This window comes from Lachancea thermotolerans (assembly GCF_000142805.1).
Source record: "Lachancea thermotolerans CBS 6340 chromosome G complete sequence".
Classification (NCBI taxonomy): Eukaryota; Fungi; Ascomycota; class Saccharomycetes; order Saccharomycetales; family Saccharomycetaceae; genus Lachancea; species Lachancea thermotolerans.
The window spans coordinates 295,881-316,505 of NC_013083.1; the positions used below are offsets into that span (position 1 = coordinate 295,881).

Sequence of the window (20,625 nt, forward strand, 5' to 3'; positions counted from 1 at the left end):
CAGGGTCTTTTCCTTGGGCATCATTCAGTGTTTCGTCGTGGTTCGGGGTCCCGCAACGAAAAACAATCTTTAGTCGAAGTTGAACAAGATTTAGGGCAAATTCGATGCTAGAAAGCTCCGTCAAAGTTGACGATTACTTCGATAATGACGAGAACGGACTGTGGTCTTGGTACCTCTGCAATTTAAGGCATGGGAATTTTGAAGAGCTCAATAATAACCAACTGAAGTTTGCACTGCTGAGAAGATTTCTCAACGAGCAGCTTTTGTCGGATTCAGTTCTTTTTAATAAGAAACTGCTACTTGTGTCAATTCCAGACGCTATCCACGAAAACACAAACTTGTTGGAGAATTTCCTGAGAGACTATTTCAATCTTGACGATCTACAGTTCATACAAATTCAGAAGCTCACGCAAGACCGATGCTATAACCACGAAAACCACTACTTAATAAGTGACAGTCTCAGCAACTTTAATGACAAGTCTTTTCTTGAGTTTGGTGCTAAAAGTCGCAGACCTCGTGATGATACCGAGATTTTGGGACAAGACTCTAATAATCAGTATAGCATCATCAGTGGGGAAACGGAGGCCGACCCTGCTCTACCAGCCGCGATTTCCTCAGAATCGCCTGCTAGCGTGCACCTTTCAAAAGTAGTTCAAGAGGATGTTCCGCTGCGAACGCATAACAGTTCGTCAAGACTGTTGATAGTTGACAACCAAGAATGTGCAAGTTCTACCGATGAAAGCGATGATGCAAGCACCGAGCTTGTGTTGAAGTTTGAGCACCGTGGGATGCTCGGAAAACAGAGGCTCCACCCAGAAGTTAGAAAAATGGCAAGCACCGAAGAGGCCATTGATACACCTTCGACTGGTGTATCCCTCCGTAGCGATGATGTCTCGTCATATGACGGCGAAGTGCTCACTCAAACAATTACAAGAGATGAGGATTCTGTGTCTTTGATGATCGAAGATGACAGCATATCAGAATTATCGAGTGTTGACCACTCGCTCAAATCCTTAAGTTATGACTCGGAATACTCTCAGGGTTCGAGTTCGCTAACTTCCATCTTCCCGTCAATATCTATTTCGGAAAAATTTGGTCGGTTCAGGCTGGTACTGCAATCAATATTAGTTCATCAACCAGACACACGCCAGCTATTCACTGCGGTAAGACAATCAAACAACGATCCTACCGTCGCACATGTTAATGATGATTGGCTTTTATACGATGACAAATTTTCCATGAATAACTTGCAGATTCTTGCGCTACATGACGTTCTAGAGATGAACAAGTTCTTCCCAAAGATTCTGTTTTACAGCTTAGTAATGATATCAGAAGAGGTAGCTGCAGATGCACAAGACTACTACCCAAGCAAGCCTAGCAAATCTCCACAGCCCACTGCTTCAAATTCAACTATTTCAGAGAACACTTTAAAGGTTCAACCAACTCTAACACACTCTTTGACTAACACTAATTCATACTTGAGCACGGGCGCATATAATTCATCCTTGTCGCCCTTTTATAGCTCAGTGCAACACAACCACGAACAGGGTGAAGAGGATGACTACTATGATGATGATAAGAACAGTGAGGGAGTGGTAGTCCCGCTTTATTCTGCGACCCGCACGAACTCCAATAAGTCGACCGCGCATAGGTCAATTAGAACTATAAAAAGTATCGGTGATTGGGCATTCCACCATGACTCGTCTTCCAGGAAACTAAGTCCAAATGATTCTACTTTAGAAGATAGCTACCAATCTGTTGAGGGAAACCTGATGAAAGTCAGGTCCAAATCTTCAGTAAAAAGCGGCCTTACAAAAACTCTCACTTTGGGCTCCCTAAGTACTGTTGAGAGATCCAAAAGTGTTCCACTGCCGAGTGTTCTTAAGTCATTGAGTAATTTTGATGAAGAGGCGCTATACCTAAAAAAGAAGGTTGAAAAATTCAAGAGAAAAAGACTAACTAAAAGGAAGAAGAATGAGCCAAACTGTTTGCTTATGTAGTAGAAACACGCTGCAAATAGAGATTGTACATATATTCAGGGGTGTCGGGCGAATTCAATGCGCCCCGTCCTTATTGCTGTAATAACACGGCGTGTAAATTATCTGCGTAATAAACTTTCCTTCATATCTTGTTGTGCACCCAACACTTATTATTTCGTCACGGATGCTGCTCGTTAAAAGATGATTTAGGTTGACGTGAGGGACAATGTGGTTGACCCTAGTTTTGGAATCGGTTTTGTCTTGAAAACCGCTAAAAACTGCATTAAGGAAAGATGAGTCCAGGTACACAGGCAGGTCAGGCGTTGGATACTGCTGAAGGAAAGCCTCCTCAGCAGCTTGGGAATCGATCTGACCGTTTTGTTGTAAATCTGCGAATAAAACGTCCTGATTACAGTCTTGAACGCGATGTAAAAAGCTAGGTGGCTTCTGACTTCCATCTTTGGTAAGCTCTCTCTCCTCATAGGGAGGCGGTACTAACGATCCATCAAAATTAGCCTTGAAAAGCTCTGGGATTTCGTCAGTGTATTCATACTTTGGGCGCGGGACTGGAGCTAGCAAATCATAACTGCTAGTGTTATTGTGACGGAGCTCGGGTTTTGTTAGCTCTGACCTGCTACAGAGACCGGTATAATCTGAAAACGGGGTTCCAGAACGCTCGACATGTCTCGACGAACCTTTCCAGTTAGACGACGAAGACCCGTCTGAACCCAAAGCGGGTCTCTCTGGGGCAGGTTGCTCAACAGCGATTTGATCTTTCGATAATTTGACGTCCTCAGAGGAAATTACATCTCTTGAAGGTTCAATACTGTCATGCCCTTCAACAACTTCGAACCAGTTCACACAGTTTCCGAAGGAGTCAGTAGCTGTGGGTAGGTAGTCCGAATGACGTAGCTCACCATTAATCAAGAATTGAAATTTGTAAACACCCGAAGGTAGGTATAGGTCGTGAGCTGTCCAGCAGTTCCGTTCCATATCAAACACCATTGGTATTTTACTAAATTTTTTGTGGGGATTCAATGTCGACGAAATATCCTTACTCACAATGGACATTTTGCAGGTCTTCGGATCAACAATGTTGTCTTTCCAATTCAATATAACATGCGTTCCCGGGCCTCTGTCTTCGTCTGCGTCATCGGAATCGCGCATGTCCGATGAAGTCAAGTTTTGGGAGCTAAAGCCGCTTTCGTTAGCGCCCTCGTAGTGCTCAACAGTCCCCTTTTCGAAGGAATCGATACGATTTAGGCTATCCGTTATAAGCCTTGGTATTGCTGCCGAATCTGGCCCAACGTTGTCTTCTGAAGGTCTGGGATGCATTGCACGGAAGTGAGGGAGGTCCCTTTTGTCTCCACCGTGTTCTAAAGGTTTCAGCTTCTTCAAACCGGGGTAAGAAATATGCTCGTGTGATTCAGAGGAGGCTCCAACGCCTTTATTTTTCTTCGTGCCTCGTTTTCTCTTCATAGCATTTTCAAGCACTGAATTATTGATAACAACGTCGTTTGTGCCTTGCAAGAGCGATTCTTCGTCATCCCCGTCATCGGAGAAGTAGGCATCTGAAAGCGCGGCGCTTGGCCTCCTTGGAATGTCAATCGAGGTAGGCGGTGGATGGATGTTATCGCCCACGCGCCCCTCAACTAGCATTTTTTTTAGCGAAGTGATACTAGAAATTTGATCTGAAATAGCATCGTGCTTGGTGTACTTCACCACAGGGGTTGAAGGTCCAGGGCTGCGTAATACTGGCGCCGGCGCCGGCGCCGGCCCCAGCCCAGGGCTGGTCTTTCGGTTGGGTTGGCTTTCTGAGTTCTGCAACGAAAGTTCCGCAAGGTGGTCTCTGAGAGATGACGACGACGACTCATCCGCACTAGCATGCGTAGTAGTGCACATCGGTGGTGCTGGGTTTCCAGATATGCTCTTCTTGAGGTTGTAAGGCGCTGACTCAGTCGTGACTTCCAATGTGTAATTTTTGCGGAAGGGCGACTGAACCGGCGGCGTGGACGCTGGGGAAGCACTTGGTCTATTTCCATGGAGGACCCGGCTTTTCCAACCTACTTTGGACTCCGGGTTGCGTCCCGATGTCCTGCTTGGGAACAGCTGTGACGTAATTGAGTCTTGGCGCCCCCTGGGCTCCTGGGCCAGCTGGCTTACCCTTTTATTCTGCATGTTAGCAGTAGAGGGATTATTTCCCATCGCACTGTTCAAATTTGAGCTTGAGTAATGGTTGCAGCTCTCGAGTCTGCGGTGGCTTCTTGCTAGACAAGTTTTCCTTGCTTTCTTTGCGGAAACCGTCAAAATAAGGAGAAATACGGTTTTGGTTCAACTTCACCAGCCAAGCAATTGGATATCGAATCACGATCTAAGTTCTTAAGCGTCCAATTCTGTTCTTTTGACAAGGGTCCTGTGCCCTCCAAAGTGGTTTGCATTAGCAACAGTTAACTTTTTTCCCCTGTTGGAGAAAAAATCACTTCCCCGCATTAATAAGACACAGTTGGTAACCTAAAGTGTGGACAAGCTTGTCATAATAAGCTTCGTTCAAGCGACATGCACAAGCAGAGCCGTACTCTGCTTTAGCTACGAAAGAAGACATTAGCACAAATATCCATTCCATTTATACAAAAATCCGAAAAAAAAAGAAGAAAAATAAAAGAAGCTCTATTAAGCTGGAGAGGCCGGCCCTATCGAGTCCTTAGTTAAGACTCCGTGCCTTTGGTTCAAGGCTAGTCGCGCGTCAAGCCTTGAAGTTTTTTCACCTCGCGTAGTTCGTGCCAAACATTACAATGTGTATTATCGAGAGTGCAAAGCTCAATGCGGAAGAAATTGAACGTAAAATTATCGTAGGATGAGAGACACATGTAGGTATCATGACATGTGCTTCGCCAAGGCGCTCTGGACATCATCTGAATTGACCACCACACCTTTTTCTGAGCACTTAGCCTTGGTACGCAGTTCCATACACAGCCCGTCAATGTCAATGTCCGAGTACTTGGGATGAGCAGTAATGCGATCCCAAATCTCAGAGCACTTGAGTAGTAGGCCGTCGCGTGCCGGCACCACGTCCGCATCCTCGGCCGCGAGAACTGCGGATGGAACGCTGGTCTTGTCTATTGTGTAATTGGGTTCCGTCAGAGCGGTCGAGGCGTTGGACTCCGCCCTTGAGGGATCGGAATCGTTTGAACAGGACGAGACTGAATGCTTCGAAGTTTCGGAGTCAGCCGAAGGCTGCAGGTCTGGCTTGAAAGGGTCATAGTTGCTTTCCTCAGTGGTGAGTTGCGACACGATAGGGTCTTCTTCGAAAAACTGATTCAGGACGTCATCGGAGTTTTGTGGTAACAAGGCATCGGGCTGGTCGGTGGGGAAAGCCATCGACGTGTCGATGAAAGGAACCGAGTCGATTTTGGCGGAGGGAGCTCGTACTGTGCTGCTCATATTGCCGCTACTGAAGTCTGGGAAGAGCCAGCGGTTAGTGGGATCTTCGGTTCCCATGCCAAACCCGGAATGACCGAATTGCGGAGAGTCCCACGCGTTCGGAGGCTGCTGTTGCTGCGCCTGCTTTAGGAAGGCGTCTGCGGCTGGGATTTTGGCTTGTGCGGGTTTAGACAGCTCTGGTTGCTCCTCTTGTATTGGAGATATGGGCCTAGGCGTTACAGAAGCAGCTGTGGAAGGTGGCAAGGCCTGGGGCAGAGGACACTCACGAGTGCCACATACCTCGTTCATTTGAGTACAAAAGACCGAGACCTGCTCGTCGAAGTGGGTGTTGAAGTCAAAGTCACCGTTCCCTGATTCCGAGGTTGGGAACTTAGGTAGACTCTGGGTGTTGGACGCGCTGTCGCCCAGAAAATCTAGCGAGCCTGAAGAAGTTCTGGGGGTATTGCTCAGCTGAGAGAACGGACGGTGTGAAAAGGAGTGGTTTGACGTCGTGGAAGTGCTACCAGATGGCGAGGGGAAAGCGCCGTTGGCGGGCGGCATATCTTTGGGATACTCAAAGGTGAAGTTCATTTTACGCTGCACGTTGGCGTTGATTTTAGCAGCTTCGTCCTGGTCGGCAGGGCTGGAGTTCTCGCTATATCTTTGCGGCCGCGAAGTATCAAGTGTGTTGTGTTCCGATAGACTTGTGCTCCTGCTCCTGCTCCTGCTTGCGTTTTCTGAGTCGTCTCTGTTGCTAGTGCTGATGCTAGAACGAGCAGCATTTCTTCCAGTTCTCTTTTCGACTGGAGCGGCCTTGCAGCGCTCCTCGGCTTCCGCCAGGTATTTGAGCACCTGGGAATCCGAGCTCTGTTGGGGGCGATACTTCTGAATTTCTGCGATGAGCATCTGGAGTTGGGACCGCAGGAACTCGGACTCCATCTCACTTTGCTCTCGTACTTTCTCCAGGCGCTCGACCTGCTCTTCTAGCTCGCGCATTTTGCGCTCTTTCCGCTCGCGGAACGCGCGCTGCGCGGCGCGGTTCTGCGCTGTGCGCTTGTTCTTGGCCTCTGTGTCCAGCGGCTTGCGACCTGGCTTGGAGCCCTTGCGCTTGGGAAGGTCTGCGGGTGGGGTGGAAGCTTCCAGCTGGCGTTTAACGGTAGACATGGCGGAGTGTTGTGTAGGTTCAGTGGTGATTGTAATTTTGGAGCTACTGCTGTCTTAGCTGTTGCTGCTGGTGGTGCTACCGCTGGGGTGGTCGTTGCTGGCGACGAAATAGTGGGTTCTGGAGCTACCTTTGCTGCTAATCTCTTGGCTCTCGCTAATGGAGTCTAACTGCTTCCGGCGTATCCGGTCCTGGAGTTCTTCGGCCGAAGTCTGTGTCTTGGGGTGTGGGCTAGCACAGTTCCAGGCGCTGTACACACTAGGTTCTGTGGTGTCTCTATTGCGCACAAGTTGTCCAAATCCTGGAGGCTGGCGTTCTGTCCGGCGAGTGATCTACTGGTGCGTTGAGTTGTTGGTAGCGGGTGGCAAACGAATAGTCATCACAATGCGCTCACTAAGCATGAGTTCTAGAAAATCTCACGGCCGTGAGTTAACTCGGGAGCTGCGTACATCGTCAAAAGTTATATACATCTATAAATTCGAGGGGTTATTCACGTGATAGGGGATGCCCCACGCTTGCCAAGTATCACATCAGACGAAATATCTAGATCACGTGAACAGTAGCATAGGTCATGTGACGTGATGAGGGCATCTCAGAAAGTACCGCGGTGAAACAGAAGTCCACGCAACTCTACAGAGGTGGGCATTGGCTCTTGAATAAACGCCAGGAAACAGCCTCTGGATGGGCAATAGAGAGTGGGCCGACGCGCTTCGGTGGAACGCGCTGCCTAGCTTGGAAAACAGGCGGAGGCCTCGGGCACGTGATCCATAAACAATACGGTCACGTGCAAATATGTCACGTGAGCCGAAGGGGCTCTACGCGGCCTCGAAGGAACGCCTTTCAGACTGGGACTTCCCTGCCTCGAGGAAATCTTGTTTTTGTAGTCTCATCGCTTTCTCTTTACCACCTTTTTTTCAGCCTGTCTTTCCATGCGCGCTCCTGGAGAATATGGGGAAAATTAATTCTGGCTCTGACACTCCCTTTGGCTTCTGTCACGGAGTTTTAGCATACAAAGCCACGGCGACGAGGCTGACAAGCTGATCATTGCCATTTTAAATCATCCGAAAGCGCTACATTAGCAGGTGACATACAACTCCTAGCGCTGCTTCCTCCCCATCGCGGCGCCAGCCTTCTTCCTCGCGCTTTGCCGCCATCGCCCGCGCTATAATGGGCATCCGAAACCACCAATGGAACAAGCACAAGCCATTAAAGCAAGCAGCCCATGCACAGCTCAGCAAATGGCAATTGAGCGAGAACGCTCTGCGCCTAGGACGAGTCCGGGGAGAGCCAGAGGAACTGGGTCACGTGACCGTATACCCATTACATAAGCTGGAGATCGGTGCCTCGAGATCACAACGCGCACAGGGTGCCAGACCCTGCTGCGCACTGCCGCGTACCACCCATCAACGTGCCGGCGGCCAGTGCTCATCCGCCACTAGGGAATCAGTCAGATGCTGCTTGGTGCTTCGCCACTGCGCATATGCTGGACGTGCGCGCAGTGCTGTTCCCTCAGCGCAGCCGGCTTCCGCGCATTATACTGCCCCGATCACGATAGTGCATTGCCAACTGTTCTACTAAGTGCTTTGCACGGGTTTGTTTGCACAGTATACACCCTCGTTTATCAACCGCCAGATTGTTTCGTTTAGTCGTTCCGTGGAAAACTAACAAAAATAGTGGGCCGCCTCGAAAAAAAGCTTTGAACGATGCTAGTGTATAAAAAGCAGGCTTTAATCTACAGCAACCATCTCAATTGGACCTGCGCACTTTGTGTCCGAGGCTGATTTATAACACAAAGCGACAATGTCCGACGAAGCTCAAGAACTTAGAAACAGACAGGCCACCTTCGCCAAAGAACTGCACGGTGACGACGTCGGCTCGAAGACAGGGCTGAAAGCGCTGTTGTCCAAGAACAGAGAGGCACAGAAGGAAGCTGTGACCAAGTACCTGCGCCACTGGGACGGTAAGACAGACAAAGAGGCCGAGCAGCGTCGTCTCGACGACTACAACGAGGCCACGCACTCGTACTACAACGTGGTGACAGATTTCTACGAGTACGGCTGGGGGTCTTCATTCCACTTCAGCCGCTTTTACAAAGGAGAGAGCTTCACGGCCAGTGTTGCCCGTCACGAGCACTACCTTGCGTACAAGGCCGGGATCAAGGCCGGAGACCTTGTTCTGGACGTCGGCTGCGGTGTAGGCGGGCCTGCGCGCGAGATCGCTCGCTTCACAGGTGCGAACATCATCGGTCTCAACAACAACGACTACCAGATCGCTAAGGCTAAGCACTACGCGAAAAAGTTCAACCTCGCGGACCAGCTAGACTTTGTCAAGGGCGACTTCATGAACATGCAGTTCGAGCCATCCACTTTCGACAAGGTGTACGCCATCGAAGCCACCTGCCACGCTCCTAAGCTTGAGGGCGTGTACAGCGAGATCTACAAGGTCTTGAAGCCCGGCGGAGTGTTTGCTGTGTACGAGTGGGTCATGACCGACAAGTACGACGAGAACAACCCCGAACACCGTAAGATCGCCTACGAGATCGAACTCGGCGACGGTATCCCCAAGATGTACCCCGCGCAGGTCGCGCGTGACGCTCTGAACAATGTCGGTTTCGAGATCCTTCACGACCAGGACCTTGCCGACTCGGACGATGAGGTCCCATGGTACTACCCGCTTACCGGTGAGTGGAAGTACGTGCAGACCTTGAGCGACCTTGCCACCTTCTTCCGTACCTCCTTCATTGGCCGTAAGTTCACTACCACGATGGTCACTGTCATGGAGAAGGTCGGTGTCGCGCCAAAGGGTTCCCGCGACGTCACTCTCGCTCTTGAGGAGGCCGCTGTCGGCCTGGTCGCCGGTGGCAGAGAAAAGCTTTTCACCCCTATGATGCTCTTCGTCGCCAGAAAGCCAGAGGACCAGTCTGAGAGTAAGTCCAAGGACAAGTCCAAGAAATAACCTGCAATCTCCTCACGCAGTAACCCGAAGTAATTTGGCTCCGGCCTCACGCCCTGCCATCTGTATATATTCGCCTACAAAAACTTGACCTTGAAGAGGCAGAGCCGGTGCATCCCGTGGGGCTCTCGTCATTCATTGCTGCCAAGATTACGCCTCTTGGCTTGCAGCCCACAGTTTTTCAGCCTGGTGACAGCCCTAAAAGAAAAAATTTAGTTAAACTCGAACTCCGCTGGACTCGATTCTGCTTAATGCCAAGGTTATTCTCCACGTGGCTTGCTCGAGCTCGCACGGACCGTGCTTGCTCACATACGGACATTTAGGACGCTTGACGCGCATTTGGGCTTTTCGCCGAAAAATTAATTGGCCTCATGCACATGTGAATTTGGGCTGCAATCTTGATAACCTCCGGACCTTGTATAAATTGAGAACGTCGATGAGAATGCCCAGTAAAATCGTATTTCTGATGAGGTTTAGAATTCGTGTAGCCGAAATTCACCGTGAAGAAACTTCGAAGGGCGGCCGACTCAGCAAAGACTCATCAAGCACACTTACAAGTGCTGGGTTTATTTATTTCTGAACTCGAGAGAAAAGCATTCAGTTGGCATAACAGTTGATTTAGATCGCAGCTGAGCATTTTAGGCACGCCGTTTTAACTCAAATCTTGTCGAATGTATCAAAGACACATTACTTCGCCCTTTGTCAGGGACTTGCCGCACTCGGCCAAAGAACTGACAGTGGGATGGATTCCACGCGTGAAGAAAGAGGTCACGTGGGGACGGGCTCTGGTGCCGGACGAGCAGGACGAGAGCGACCGGACGGCGGGAGTTCACGGCGCAGCCGGCTTAAACTCTTCTTCAGACTCTGAGATGCACGCGGCAGACGGTGTGAGTACAAGCGCTGAAAAGACTCAATTTCTCGCGGACACGACGCGCAACAACTACTGGGCGATCGTAACGACGGGCGCGGGGCTTTTCTCAGATGGGTACATCAACAACTCGATTAGCACGGTTAACGCGTGTTTGTCGCAGATCTACGGAAAGCAGTATTCTGCGTCCAATGCGATCCAAAACGTGTCGTCAATTGCGTTCGCGGGAACCGTGGTTGGCCAGCTCTCATTCGGATATATTTCAGATTACCACTCCAGAAAGGTGGCAATGATTGTCGGCACCTCTATCCTGATTTTGTTCTCGATTCTGGCCGCGGGTGCGTGGGGCGTGGGCACCACGGGCACACAGGCGGGTGGGCTTTTTGCTGCAATTACAGCGTACCGTTTCTTTCTAGGTATCGGTATTGGCTCCGAGTATCCCGCAGGGTCAACTGCAGCGGCCGAGGCCTCTAACTCGCTACCCGCAGGCAAGCGTAATCGTTGGTTTTGCTGGTTCACAAATTTCATGATTGATGCAGGATTTGTAGTCAGTTCCGTTGTGCCATTGATCTTGCTCCGCATCTGCGGCGACAATCACCTGCAACCCGTGTGGAGAATTACCATCGGGCTCGGTGCGATTCCACCAATCTCGCTCTTTTTCTTGCGTCTGCGCTACAAAGAAAGCAAACAGTTTGAGAATACGAGATTCAATCGTACTATGCCTTACTGGAGAATTTTCAAATTTTACTGGTTCCGTCTCCTCATTGTCTCGCTGATCTGGTTCCAGTACGATTTGATCGCATACTCTTTTTCAAGTCTCTCTAGTTTGATTCTTGATGGCATCCTGGGCGACAACGCCACGTTAACCAAAACATTCGGTTGGAATATCGTCTTCAACCTATTCTACATCCCAGGTGCATTCTTGGGTGCCATTTTCGCAGACTATTGGGGCCCTCGAGTCACCTTAGTCTCAGGAGTTCTGGCGCAAGCTATCATAGGCTTCATCATGGCCGGCTGCTTCGAACATCTTAAAAAACACATCGCTGCTTTCACGGTTGTATTCGGTATTTTCACTGCCCTTGGAGAGTTCAGCGTGGGCGATAACATCGGTCTGCTAGCTTCCAAGACCTGTGCTACGCCTATCAGAGGACAGTACTATGGTATCGCAGCAGCCGTTGGCAAAATTGGTGCTTTTGTGGGAACGTACATCTTCCCCGCAATTATCAAGAAGTATGGGGGATATGGAGAACTCAAGGTACCATTTTGGATTGTTTCCGCAATATGTTGCTTCAGTGCGTTCCTAGCTCTGTTTTTCCTGCCTCCGCTTGACCAGGATGCTAACATTATGGAAGACCAGTTATTTTTGGAGTATCTCGAAAGTACTGGCTTCGACCTTGCACAGTTGGGAACACTCTCTTCGGACAGCGATGTCGAAAGAGTAACTATCCAGGATATTCCCAAAGGCGAGTTGCCCCACGAAGATTAATCTCGTTCTTTCCGAAACTGTTCTTCAATTAAAGTTGAGGAAGCTGTCGCAACCTGGAACACCGATACAATTCGCAGACACATCATAACACATTGCTCATAAACACAAACATATTTTAATGCTTTAATTCTGATACATAGAGCTCATGATGCTTATTTTTTGTCACTTTGTAGTACTTTATAGTTAGGGTTTCAATACACAGATATATATCTTTCATATTATATTGTCTTTTCAAGCGCATTATGAAATAAGCGCTCAGTTCATGAAACACAAACTTCAAGTGTTTGAAGGTCGACAATAATTCAATGTCCGACAACATCAAGGTCTCTGTAAGGCTACGAAAGCCTCTAGAAAGGGAGAGCGCTGAGAGAGTAATAGCCCAGGTCGTGTCAGAAAATCTGATAAAAGTCGAGCAGCGTGCTAAGCGGGAGGAGACAAGGAACTTCGAATTCGATCTTTGTTGCACCTATTCTGAATCACTAGAAGAAGATCAGGCACAACTTTATGAGCAACTGGCGCGTGACTATCTCCTCCATGCCTTAGATGGCTATAATACCTGCATATTCGCGTACGGTCAGACGGGGTCGGGCAAATCACATACTATGACGGGTTCTGCGGAGCTCCCCGGCATCGTCCCTCGAATGTGCCAAGAGCTATTTGAAGTGCGCGAAATGTACGAATCATCGGATGACCAGGCGTCTACACAATTCAAAATCCGATGCTCATACTTAGAGATTTACAACGAAACGGTTCGGGATCTACTGGGAGCTAACAAGTGCAGGATACGTGAGAGAGCAGACAAAACAACATTTGTAGAGGGTCTTCAAGAGTTTGAAGTGAACAGCGTTGATGAAATCTTGGACTACCTCAGACAAGGCAGTGAGCGAAAGACCGTTGGTGCGACCTTAGTCAATGAACAGTCCAGCCGAAGCCACACCATATTTACCATCAACGTCGAGCAGAAAGAAAATTCTCCATTAGGACATGTTTTAGAGCGTCGGTCTAGCATAAGGCTTATTGATTTAGCAGGAAGCGAGCGTGCCAATGCCTCAGGAGCAACCGGTGAGCGCTTGAAAGAAGGCTCTAACATCAACAAATCTTTGAGCACTTTAGGAAGAGTGATTGCCATGCTCGCTAAGAAAAAGCAGCCACGGTTGATTCCATACCGAGATGCCGCATTAACTTGGGTATTGAAGGAGAGCTTGGGCGGAAACAGTAAAACATGTATGATCGCTTGCGTATCTCCGTGTGATTTCGAGGAAACAATGTCCACCTTAAGGTACGCTACACTGGCAAGAAGCGTCAAGACATTTGCTCAACTGAACACTCAAGAAACGGTGGATGGTAAGGTGCAAATGCTTGCAATGCGACAACAGCTCGATGAGCTACAAGGCGCACTGTCCAGGGTTGGGGACCAGCGGCTGGTCCGCGAACAAATGGAGAAAATTAAACTTACCAATCAGTTTTTGGAAGCGCGCATCGAACGGGAGCGGAGGGCAGCTGTCGACTATTATAGTCAATATGCTCAGGCTTCTAGCGAAAGAGATAACCTTGTGCAGGTTTTAAGTAGCATCGTGAGCAGCCTGCAGTCATTTGATGGTGGAAAAATACGCGAGTCATTAGTTGCGCTAAAGCAAAGGTCAGAAGAAATAGGGAAGCAGCTGGAAGCCGACCACCTCGAAATCCGTGGTGCCATTGAAGCTTGCCCAAGCATCGATTTGCAATAACTCTAATGTGAAATATACCCTTGCTAAGATACCTAAGCAGTTTTAAATACTAAGAACGCCAATTGGCCAATGTAATAATACATGAAGTGGCCTTTTTCATGAGTCACGTAGCTTCCAAAACTTCTCCCTACTATAACATGCCATGTACTACCGTGCTTGACGTCAAGTTCTTTTTTCACGACCCCTGCTATTTCTCTTTCTAAAGAGAACTCTTGAACAGCTTTTAGGCTAATGGCGAATATGTCATTTTTCAACTCAGGCGACTTGTATGATTCTTCAGTTAGTGCTAAACTCAGTCGTTGTAGAAGAACCCATTTGAACATACGATATCCGAAGCTTTCAGGACAGCTTTATTCTCTAAAGTTAGTAACACTCATTCAAAGGATTGCTAAGAAGTTTTCCCCGTGATTAACTCCATACGTTGCATCGACATGGTTTATGTTTTCTGGTGTTTTTACTTTGCTTAATTGATTGATTGTCTTCTGCTAATCATTATATTCTATTTCTAAACATTGATAGCAGTTCTCTGACAACAAAACCTCAGGAACCCAGGCAATGAATGCTTTTGACGAAAGCGACGAGGAAGATAACAACCCTTTCTCTGGTACGAACCACTTGTATGCGTCGGGAATAGCTGCGGTTCATGAAGGCCAGGATGACTTCGTTCCGCCAGCAATATTGACAGATATACAGGAGAAGGAGGAGTCTAGAGAGGAGCTCATGAATCAGCTCTTTGGCGGCGAGACTAGCAACATAGTAGACTCGCAGCAAGACTCCGTTATAGGCTTGCAGAGTGAATACAGAGAGCCAAGCTTGGAAAGAGAACAGCCTCAGAGCGAAAGCCGGATTCCAACATTTTCCTCGCAGATTGAGGATCGCAAAATTAAAATAATCGATGCAGGTCACTTTAGGGACGCTTATGGAAAGTACGCAATTGGCTACACTATAGAGTTTGCTGGCAAGCAGGTAGTCCGGCGGTACTCCGAGTTTGATACCCTCAGGCATGCTTTGTACCGTCTTCTACCAACAGTCATAGTGCCTCCAATCCCCTCTAAGCATCCATTAATAAGATACTTCCTAAATCCACTGAGCGCTGAGAAAGACATCCGAATCATTGAAAGAAGGAAACGACTTTTATCCTTGTTTTTAAGCAATTGCTACGCCGTTGAAGAAATAAGGGAGCACGTCGTGTTCACTAAGTTTCTCGATCCCGAGCAGAACTGGAGGAATGTTATCAACTCGCCTCCAATATCTATTATTCCCACTAACAACTTGCTTGCCCCGCCTCTGCAGCCGACTAAGCCAAGCCCGTTACATCTACTGCTTCCAAATGTCACTTTATCAAGCAATCGCGGCGAAGACTACGAAATGTCCGAAGAGATGCTTGAAAAAGAGAGATGGTTCAAGGATACGGAAGATATTCTCAAAAAGTTCGAGAAGGTTTTGCAACCGCTTGAAAAGACCTCTAAACAGAACCGGGTTCACTTTCAGTCCTTAGCGTCGTCACTAGCAGAGCTAGGCGCATATTATAATGCATTCAGCTTAGAGGGGAACATTTTGACGATTAAAGATAAACTTCAGCTCGTGGATGAGCTTTCAAAAGGGATAGAAAAGGTGGGACAGGCCATTGACGTTAACTATGTGAGTACTGAAATTGTGTCTGAGCACGTCATGACCCTAATAGAGGAGCCAGTTGCAGAAATGCTTCAGTTTATAGTGGAGGCTCGTTATGTGCTCCGCTTTCGGGCTTTAAAGATGACACAGTTTTGCATTGTTGATTCTACAATCAAGAAGAGGAAAGCCAGAATCAACGCTCTGCAAGAAGCACAGGAGCAAATGCAAAGACTCGAAGAAGCACTGCGTCAAAATGCAGAACAGTCACCAACGGTCGCGCAGGCAGTTAAAAACATGGATAATAACGGCGCGGCGACGGCTGGCTCCGCCTCCTCGCCAAACCAAATGCCCCAAAATAAGGAGAGAGGCACGAATGGCTGGACAGACCTTTTCAAATCTAAGGGATCTCATAGGCCGCGTTCGTCCTCAACTGCCAAGGAGCTTGCGCCTCACCTTCTAAGCGACGACCAACGCAAAGAAGAAGTCGCTAAAATCACACAAGAGCTTCAAAAACTGAATGAGTGCTTTAAGCTAATTACAAAAGACATATTACAGGTCAACAGCTCCGTTTCAAACAGCTTTCAACACCTTGTTAGCTACTTGAAAGACAGGTTTTCTGTAATCTTCAAGTCATTTGCACATGTTCTCCTTGTATGGCTCAAAGACTCCCTGCTAGCTTGGCAAAATGCCAGGGCAATGATCAATAACATACAAGTTACCTAAGGTTATTTATTTACAATGCCTAGCTTTTGCATCTTCATCGGCGCTTCATTATATGTTATCCCAGGACATAACTAAATACGTAGTCTTTTTAAGATGTCCTTTATAGTTGGTGAAGTTTGGGAACCTTAACAATTTTGCCACCTTAAGGAAAACATTGAAAACGGTGCACCAGTTACTGACTTGGGCTCAATTTCTATCACTTCATCTTTCTCCATGTCACAAGATATTGACACTATACTGAGCACTCTGAGGACCGAAGCAGACCCCGAGCTGGCCGGGCTGTTTTACGAGTTCGAGGATTTCTATGAACAGAAGCTATGGCATCAACTCACGGAACGCCTGGACGTCTTCTTTCATGATGAACGTTCATTACCTCTAAGATTAAGAGTTTACGACACTTTTGTGTCTAAGTTTCAAGACAAAATCAACCAACTAAAGTTGACCAACTTTCTGCTGCTGTCACTCAAGGACAACAGTGAGTCGCAAGATGCATTGGATTATCTGACAGATCTGCAGAAGAGCTTCAAAGAAATGGATGAGAAAAAACAGAGAAACGACGGGCTGAAGTCCCACTATAGTGGAATTCTTCTGATAGACATCGAGATTGCACGGATTTACTTGGTTCAAGGAGACTTGGTTAAAGCTAGAGACTCACTAGATGAAATTGAGACCACCCTTGAATTCCAGGATTCGCTGCCGCTGCAGGTTATCAGCGCGTTCTACTCGACGAGCGCCGAGTATTATTTGGCTAAGAAAGACTTCAACTCTTTTTACTACACAAGCTTGTTGTATCTATCGACAGCTGAGACTCTGAAGTCCTACCATGAGCTCTCTCCAGTTAAGCGTCAGCAGCTTGCTTACAACTTGTGCGTTGCAGCTCTTTTGGGCGACAAGATTTATAACCTAGGTGAATTGCTGAACCATCCTATCATGGAGAGCATCTCCTCTGACCCTCAGTATGAATGGTTGTCTCAATTTTTACAAACCCTATCGAATGGTGACTTTGATCAATTCGATAAACTTTCGAAGGAACGTGTGCCTCACGTACCCATATTGTCGGCTCACGAATCGTTCTTGAGACAAAAGATTTGCCTAATGACCTTAGTGGAAAGTGTGTTTGTGAAAAATATCAGAACCTTATCGTTCGACGATATTGCGGCTGCAACTCACCTGCCTAAGGACAATGTTGAACACTTGGTTATGAGAAGTATCAGTCTTGGTCTTTTGAAAGGCTCCATTGACCAAGTCAATGAATTGGTCACTGTTGCATGGGTTCAGCCACGTATTATCAACGGGGACCAAATCAACAAAATGAAGCAAAGGCTTGTGGAGTGGAACGAAGAGGTTTCCAGCTTGGGCAAAAAAATTGAGGCTCGCGGAAAGAGCATCTGGGTCTAGAGCTTTGTTACGAATGAAAACGGTTCTAGGGCTTTTTCTAATAGAAACGAGGCCGCCTCCTCCTTCTTCAATGCATCTGCATCGTGTGTAGAATATATTGCGCTACCTTTGCGTTAGAGTACACCTCATTATGTTCACCGAAGTCACTCCAGTAGCTTTGGAATGGTTGTTTGAGTTTCTGTAAGGTAGCGCAGAGGTAGTTGCTCTGCAGGGGAGAAAGCAGCTCGTCACGATACGAGTGGATTACATAAATATCAGCATTTAATGGGATGATCACTTGAGACTGTTCGGGGTCATCGTAGTCTTCAATTTGTTCAAAAGCCTGTGAAACAAAGTAATCGTAACTAGGATACTCCTCTAGCAACTTTGAAAGCGAATAGATGCCGTCAACTAGATAGCACTTTTTTAACAATTTCCTAAGGAGCTTCAGCTCTGCAGAAGATGCGAAGGATTCTGCGTTAGCAAGACCAGGGATCCCACTTAGCACCTGCCAAACCAATGTAGCGCCCACTGAGTGTCCCATTAGATTGAGCTCCTCGATCCCCTCTTGTTCGACTAGCTTCACCAGATTTTCAATGACATCGTAAATGTGAGCCGGATGTTTAACTGCTGGAGAAAGACGGTACTCAATGGCATAAATAGAGAAAGAAGGGTTCCCATTAGCTAAATCGAGCAGACACCGCGAGAATTCGTCAAAGTCGTGAGGTGTATTGTTCTTATCGATCCAAGCGCCGCCATGGATGAAGACGATTGCGCAATGAACAGGGGATGTCTGTTGAGATCTGTAGAAGGTGACGGTTTCCTCGAATTTCGCCATTGCCAGTCGACGATCGGGCGCGATCTCGAAAGTATCTTAAAAAACTGAAAAACTAACGTAAATGAATCATTTCGTTTATGTAACACGTATATGGTACAGGTTAAAGGCTCGGTGCAGCTTTATATGGTGGCTAGAATCTCTTACTCCTTAACTTTTGGCTTGGACCAGTCCGCGTTCAGAATCAAGTTCATGAAACCTCTGCCGTTCAAGAAGTTCAGAGCGGTCTCGGCAATCTCTTCGGTCTCGAAAGTGACGTAAGCGATACCTCTGGACCTGCCGGTTTCCCTATTCCTCACGACCACTACCTTTGGAATTCTGCCGAATGGGAACAGCAACTCGTACCTCAGAGTGTTCTCATCGGCGTTCTCGTTCAACTGCATGATCTTCAAAGTCTTAGCGTCATCACGCTCTCTCTGGTCCCTGTAGGCATCAAAGTTGTTGTTCGAAGATGGATCTCTAGCACCGGCACGGCGAGAAGGAGGAACGTACTTGCCACCAATGATGCTGCCAGTTTCGAGGGCGCCGGCGGCGGCCTCAGACTCGACTGCAGGGTCGGCCGCAGCGGAGCTCGCAGCGGCAGCAGAGGCGTCACCCAAAGTGTCCTTGAAAGGACAGTGCATGGTATAATGGTTACCACCACAGGTTCTACAGGTGATCAGCTTCTCGCCACCCTTGGCCTCCTTCGCCTTTTGCTCTTCTTCCTCTTCCAATTTCTTCCACGACGTGCCCAATCTAAGCAACAACTCTTCGCCAAGCTGTGTGGTCGAGTAGTCTGGGCCTGGTGCAGAGTTAGCTTCCGCGCCAAACTTCTTCCAGTGCTTTCTTGATGCCACAGACTTGTTCACTTTTTCTGTCACTTTTATTTCACGGACCTTCTGCGTCACTCTGAGCTTCTTGCCATTCTCGACCCTGTAGGAAACGACGGTCTTCGTTCCATCTGGGTTCTCCAACACTTGGGTGGGGGGCACTGATACTTCCGACATGCTAAATGCGGGATGGGCTTCGGTTCCTTATACTCTTACAAAAAGAGTCGATCTTCATCTCACCTCTAAGAAGCTTTTCCAAATTTTTTTCGCCCGCATCTTAAAATTTTTATTCGTGACCGATGATTAGACTTCGTTGCTCGTTGAAAATGAAGTCAGGCACGTGACTGCAAGATATATCTTCAAACATGGCTTCGCGATGCCAATCGTACCATGGTCTCACGCAAGCTCCCAATGTCTCACATTTAGTGCCATTCGTTGCTCTTCACGTGCTTTGTTCGCGTGTGCGGGTTTAACATGGGTGCGTGTAGACCTCAAACAACGATCGTTTTGTTCTGTTTGCGCTCTAGGTGCATTAAGCGCTCCACACCGAGTCCTTCTAAATATTTCTTCTTGTTCGCGCCAAGGCATTGGTGGGCCCAAATAAGTCTAGCCGATGTTGCTTGCGGTAGGTACCATCGCGCCAATAGCCCAGTTGCGGTTGGTAACAACGTCCGCTTCCCTGCTCCACATGTAATCACGTCTCTGCCACAATGAAGTGCAAGAACGCATGCTGAGCACTGTCATATTTCGTTTTTCACGGTGTTTGTGATGGTGCTCAAAACTCACAAGTTTCACAGGCTCTCCAATGCTTGAAAGATCGACTGTCATGATTGTGAAAGTTGCCCACAAATGATCCAATTTTGATATCAAAACAACGTTGGTATTCCTCTAATGCGTTTCAGGTTTCAAACATGCACATTGAACTTTATTACTCACGCTTCCGGATATTAGCCGCCGACACCTCCGATTCTGTGAGAAGTCAAGTTTCCTTGAGGTTGAAGAGATAATGAAGCGTGAAAAGAGTAAGCTTGGAACATTTAGTCATTTAGCAAGTGCGTTGGCCTCAAAGGAGTGTGGCGTGGCTAATAAAATTAATTGAGCGTAGCGCTCCCGCCTAACCCAGGTCTTTGTGCACCGCTCAGCCTCAAAAATCACAAATTATATGCTACTCAAATCAAAGAATCTCCCAACTAGCACTTTCTGAAGGTGCGGATAGTTTGTGAAACTAATTGGCAATAGAGATGGTACTTGTAGCCGCTGAAGATTGGACAACTTTCCATGTCGAAGGTCAATTACGTTGGTAGCGATAACTCAAAAAATTTCATACATCCATCGCCAACCATTCAGACAAAATCCTTCAAGATCTCGACAAATTAGCCCTTATTGAGCCTGCCTTCCCCGAGCACCGAGCTTGTGCATTGCCCTTTCCAAGTTTCCATGGCTAAACAAAAATCGAAGAACTCTGTCATCAAGCTTCTTTCCACCGCGGCGACCGGGTTTGCAAGACAAATTACTATCACAAGAGGTGCGCCTCTGGTAACGCAGGTGCGGTATGATCCAGTCGCCAAGCGTCATGTCCTTTTCAAAGAAGCCAAGAAACGCAAGGTTGCAGAGAGAAAGCCTCTCGATTTCCGCAGGACATTTAAATAGCCTTGTATGCATTGCATTGCCTT

The 20,625-nt window shown here is 47.7% G+C and overlaps 12 protein-coding genes across 12 annotated transcripts; 7 read left to right on the forward strand and 5 right to left on the reverse strand.

The window, feature by feature from the left end:
• Positions 1 to 104: 104 nt before the first annotated feature.
• On the forward strand, positions 105 to 2,000 carry GIS4 (Gis4p; the record flags this gene model as incomplete). Its single annotated transcript, XM_002555152.1, has 1 exon — positions 105 to 2,000. The coding sequence occupies one exon, from the start codon at positions 105 to 107 to the stop codon at positions 1,998 to 2,000; it is 1,896 nt and encodes a 631-aa protein (XP_002555198.1).
• A 54-nt stretch (positions 2,001 to 2,054) lies between these two features.
• On the reverse strand, positions 2,055 to 4,184 carry SIP1 (Sip1p; the record flags this gene model as incomplete). The annotated part of the gene is made up of 1 exon (XM_002555153.1): positions 2,055 to 4,184. The coding sequence occupies one exon, from the start codon at positions 4,182 to 4,184 to the stop codon at positions 2,055 to 2,057; it is 2,130 nt and encodes a 709-aa protein (XP_002555199.1).
• A 669-nt stretch (positions 4,185 to 4,853) lies between these two features.
• Positions 4,854 to 6,563, reverse strand: KLTH0G03784g (KLTH0G03784p; the record flags this gene model as incomplete). Its single annotated transcript, XM_002555154.1, has 1 exon — positions 4,854 to 6,563. The coding sequence occupies one exon, from the start codon at positions 6,561 to 6,563 to the stop codon at positions 4,854 to 4,856; it is 1,710 nt and encodes a 569-aa protein (XP_002555200.1).
• A 1,798-nt stretch (positions 6,564 to 8,361) lies between these two features.
• ERG6 (sterol 24-C-methyltransferase) lies at positions 8,362 to 9,516 on the forward strand (the record flags this gene model as incomplete). The annotated part of the gene is made up of 1 exon (XM_002555155.1): positions 8,362 to 9,516. The coding sequence occupies one exon, from the start codon at positions 8,362 to 8,364 to the stop codon at positions 9,514 to 9,516; it is 1,155 nt and encodes a 384-aa protein (XP_002555201.1).
• A 668-nt stretch (positions 9,517 to 10,184) lies between these two features.
• Positions 10,185 to 11,867, forward strand: KLTH0G03828g (KLTH0G03828p; the record flags this gene model as incomplete). The annotated part of the gene is made up of 1 exon (XM_002555156.1): positions 10,185 to 11,867. The coding sequence occupies one exon, from the start codon at positions 10,185 to 10,187 to the stop codon at positions 11,865 to 11,867; it is 1,683 nt and encodes a 560-aa protein (XP_002555202.1).
• Positions 11,868 to 12,172: 305 nt separating this feature from the next.
• Positions 12,173 to 13,594, forward strand: KLTH0G03850g (kinesin family protein; the record flags this gene model as incomplete). The annotated part of the gene is made up of 1 exon (XM_002555157.1): positions 12,173 to 13,594. The coding sequence occupies one exon, from the start codon at positions 12,173 to 12,175 to the stop codon at positions 13,592 to 13,594; it is 1,422 nt and encodes a 473-aa protein (XP_002555203.1).
• A 32-nt stretch (positions 13,595 to 13,626) lies between these two features.
• On the reverse strand, positions 13,627 to 14,027 carry DYN2 (dynein light chain; the record flags this gene model as incomplete). The annotated part of the gene is made up of 3 exons (XM_002555158.1): positions 13,627 to 13,857; positions 13,920 to 13,942; positions 14,015 to 14,027. 3 exons carry the CDS (start codon positions 14,025 to 14,027, stop codon positions 13,627 to 13,629), a joined length of 267 nt encoding a protein of 88 aa, XP_002555204.1.
• Positions 14,028 to 14,149: 122 nt separating this feature from the next.
• Positions 14,150 to 15,931, forward strand: SNX41 (Snx41p; the record flags this gene model as incomplete). The annotated part of the gene is made up of 1 exon (XM_002555159.1): positions 14,150 to 15,931. One exon carries the CDS (start codon positions 14,150 to 14,152, stop codon positions 15,929 to 15,931), a length of 1,782 nt encoding a protein of 593 aa, XP_002555205.1.
• A 213-nt stretch (positions 15,932 to 16,144) lies between these two features.
• Positions 16,145 to 17,329, forward strand: RPN9 (proteasome regulatory particle lid subunit RPN9; the record flags this gene model as incomplete). The annotated part of the gene is made up of 1 exon (XM_002555160.1): positions 16,145 to 17,329. The coding sequence occupies one exon, from the start codon at positions 16,145 to 16,147 to the stop codon at positions 17,327 to 17,329; it is 1,185 nt and encodes a 394-aa protein (XP_002555206.1).
• A 67-nt stretch (positions 17,330 to 17,396) lies between these two features.
• On the reverse strand, positions 17,397 to 18,146 carry BNA7 (arylformamidase; the record flags this gene model as incomplete). The annotated part of the gene is made up of 1 exon (XM_002555161.1): positions 17,397 to 18,146. One exon carries the CDS (start codon positions 18,144 to 18,146, stop codon positions 17,397 to 17,399), a length of 750 nt encoding a protein of 249 aa, XP_002555207.1.
• A 140-nt stretch (positions 18,147 to 18,286) lies between these two features.
• Positions 18,287 to 19,129, reverse strand: TIF35 (translation initiation factor eIF3 core subunit g; the record flags this gene model as incomplete). Its single annotated transcript, XM_002555162.1, has 1 exon — positions 18,287 to 19,129. The coding sequence occupies one exon, from the start codon at positions 19,127 to 19,129 to the stop codon at positions 18,287 to 18,289; it is 843 nt and encodes a 280-aa protein (XP_002555208.1).
• Positions 19,130 to 20,389: 1,260 nt separating this feature from the next.
• On the forward strand, positions 20,390 to 20,602 carry MRPL39 (mitochondrial 54S ribosomal protein bL33m; the record flags this gene model as incomplete). Its single annotated transcript, XM_002555163.1, has 1 exon — positions 20,390 to 20,602. One exon carries the CDS (start codon positions 20,390 to 20,392, stop codon positions 20,600 to 20,602), a length of 213 nt encoding a protein of 70 aa, XP_002555209.1.
• Between the last annotated feature and the right edge of the window lie 23 nt (positions 20,603 to 20,625).